The 1210-nt window shown below is 37.9% G+C and overlaps 1 protein-coding gene across 1 annotated transcript in view; it reads left to right on the top strand.

Moving 5' to 3' along the window:
• The first annotated feature begins 87 nt into the window (after positions 1-87).
• Positions 88-1210, top strand: part of LOC108624138 (uncharacterized) — a 4069-nt gene continuing 2946 nt past the window's right edge. The window contains exons 1-2 of the mRNA XM_026812876.1: positions 88-207; positions 578-685. Of these exons, the coding sequence (XP_026668677.1) occupies positions 662-685 (24 nt within the window). The 5' untranslated portion in view covers positions 88-207; positions 578-661. The remainder of the gene's footprint in view (positions 208-577; positions 686-1210) is intronic.

Raw genomic sequence — 1210 nt, 5'->3', positions numbered from 1 at the left:
TTAAAGAAAATGATTCAACTTACATTGGCTAATTCTAATCTGTTTCATTTATTAAAAGCGAATGAAAGACAGGTTTTATTAACGTTTACTCGTTTCTTTCCTGATTTCAGAGTTCTCAGTAGATTATCAGTGTGGAGGGAAGAAATCGATCGAGGAGGCATCATGTCAACGTATCGCCGGGCAAACAGCACGATGTCAATCGCAACGGTGAGTGCATTAACAGTTTGCTGAAACGCTAGAGACAGAGTTTGTCGGACCTCACTTGTCAAAAGTTCAATTAACAATTTTCAACTACAGTTTGCAGCTCCAATTATATCAATCGCCCGACAGGCAAACTGCAATCAGCGCTAACACGTGGACTGATTTCTTTTAAATAGACATTAAGGACTTTAGTTTGCAACAAATTTGTATAAAAGAAGATGTTTAATTTATTTGTAATGAGAATTATTACTTTAAAGAAAATGATAGAATAATTTAATCACTGTATGAGAATTTGATTGCATTTATAATGCAATGCATGATTGTTATGAAATATTCTCTGTGATTTATTGTTTATAATTTGTTTATAATTCATCAGAGCACGTGACGAAGATCGAGGTGGAGCTCGAAGAGACTACCGAGGAGGAAATGATTCTGGTTGGATCGATGCCATCCAAATTGGATGAGAATTCGACCTACCCTGGTGGTGAGTGTAAAAGTTTGGGTCCCGAGAGAAATACCGTCGTCATGTTTCATTCTTACCTAACGAGCGTGCAATCTTTGCGAGCGGAGATCCGAAAAAAAAAAAGAGTACAAGACATTTTGGAAAATGAACTTTCCGTTTCATCGAAATCGTCCGGCGACGATAAGGCGGAAACTCGATGCGAAGGAAGTTTGCTTTTTAAATGACGCATGAGAACGCTTTCAGTCATCTGTATACACATCATGCATACATATGTATATCCACATTCCTGTATTCTTAAGGGCGACACAGAAAGTAATGAAAGCGTGATGTACCGCTTCAAGTTTCGAGTACGTTTTAAAGCTTCGAGCTTGGACGCTCGTTTAACCCGAATCTCTTTACATTAAGATTATCATAAAATCGCTAAGTAGCTAGGTTGGGTCCTCCCTTCGACGATTACGCTAAAGGAATGCATTTTTCCATCTATTATCCCAGCGAAATTAACACTAGAAAGACTGAAACTTAGTATATACCTATATTGCCCAAAGC

The sequence above is a fragment of the Ceratina calcarata genome, unplaced genomic scaffold, assembly GCF_001652005.2.
Source record: "Ceratina calcarata isolate Rehan_Ccalc_2016 unplaced genomic scaffold, ASM165200v1 scaffold116.2, whole genome shotgun sequence".
Lineage (NCBI taxonomy): Eukaryota > Metazoa > Arthropoda > Insecta > Hymenoptera > Apidae > Ceratina > Ceratina calcarata.
The sequence above is the reverse complement of the archived record's forward strand: the minus strand, read 5'-3'. Positions and strand labels throughout refer to the sequence as shown.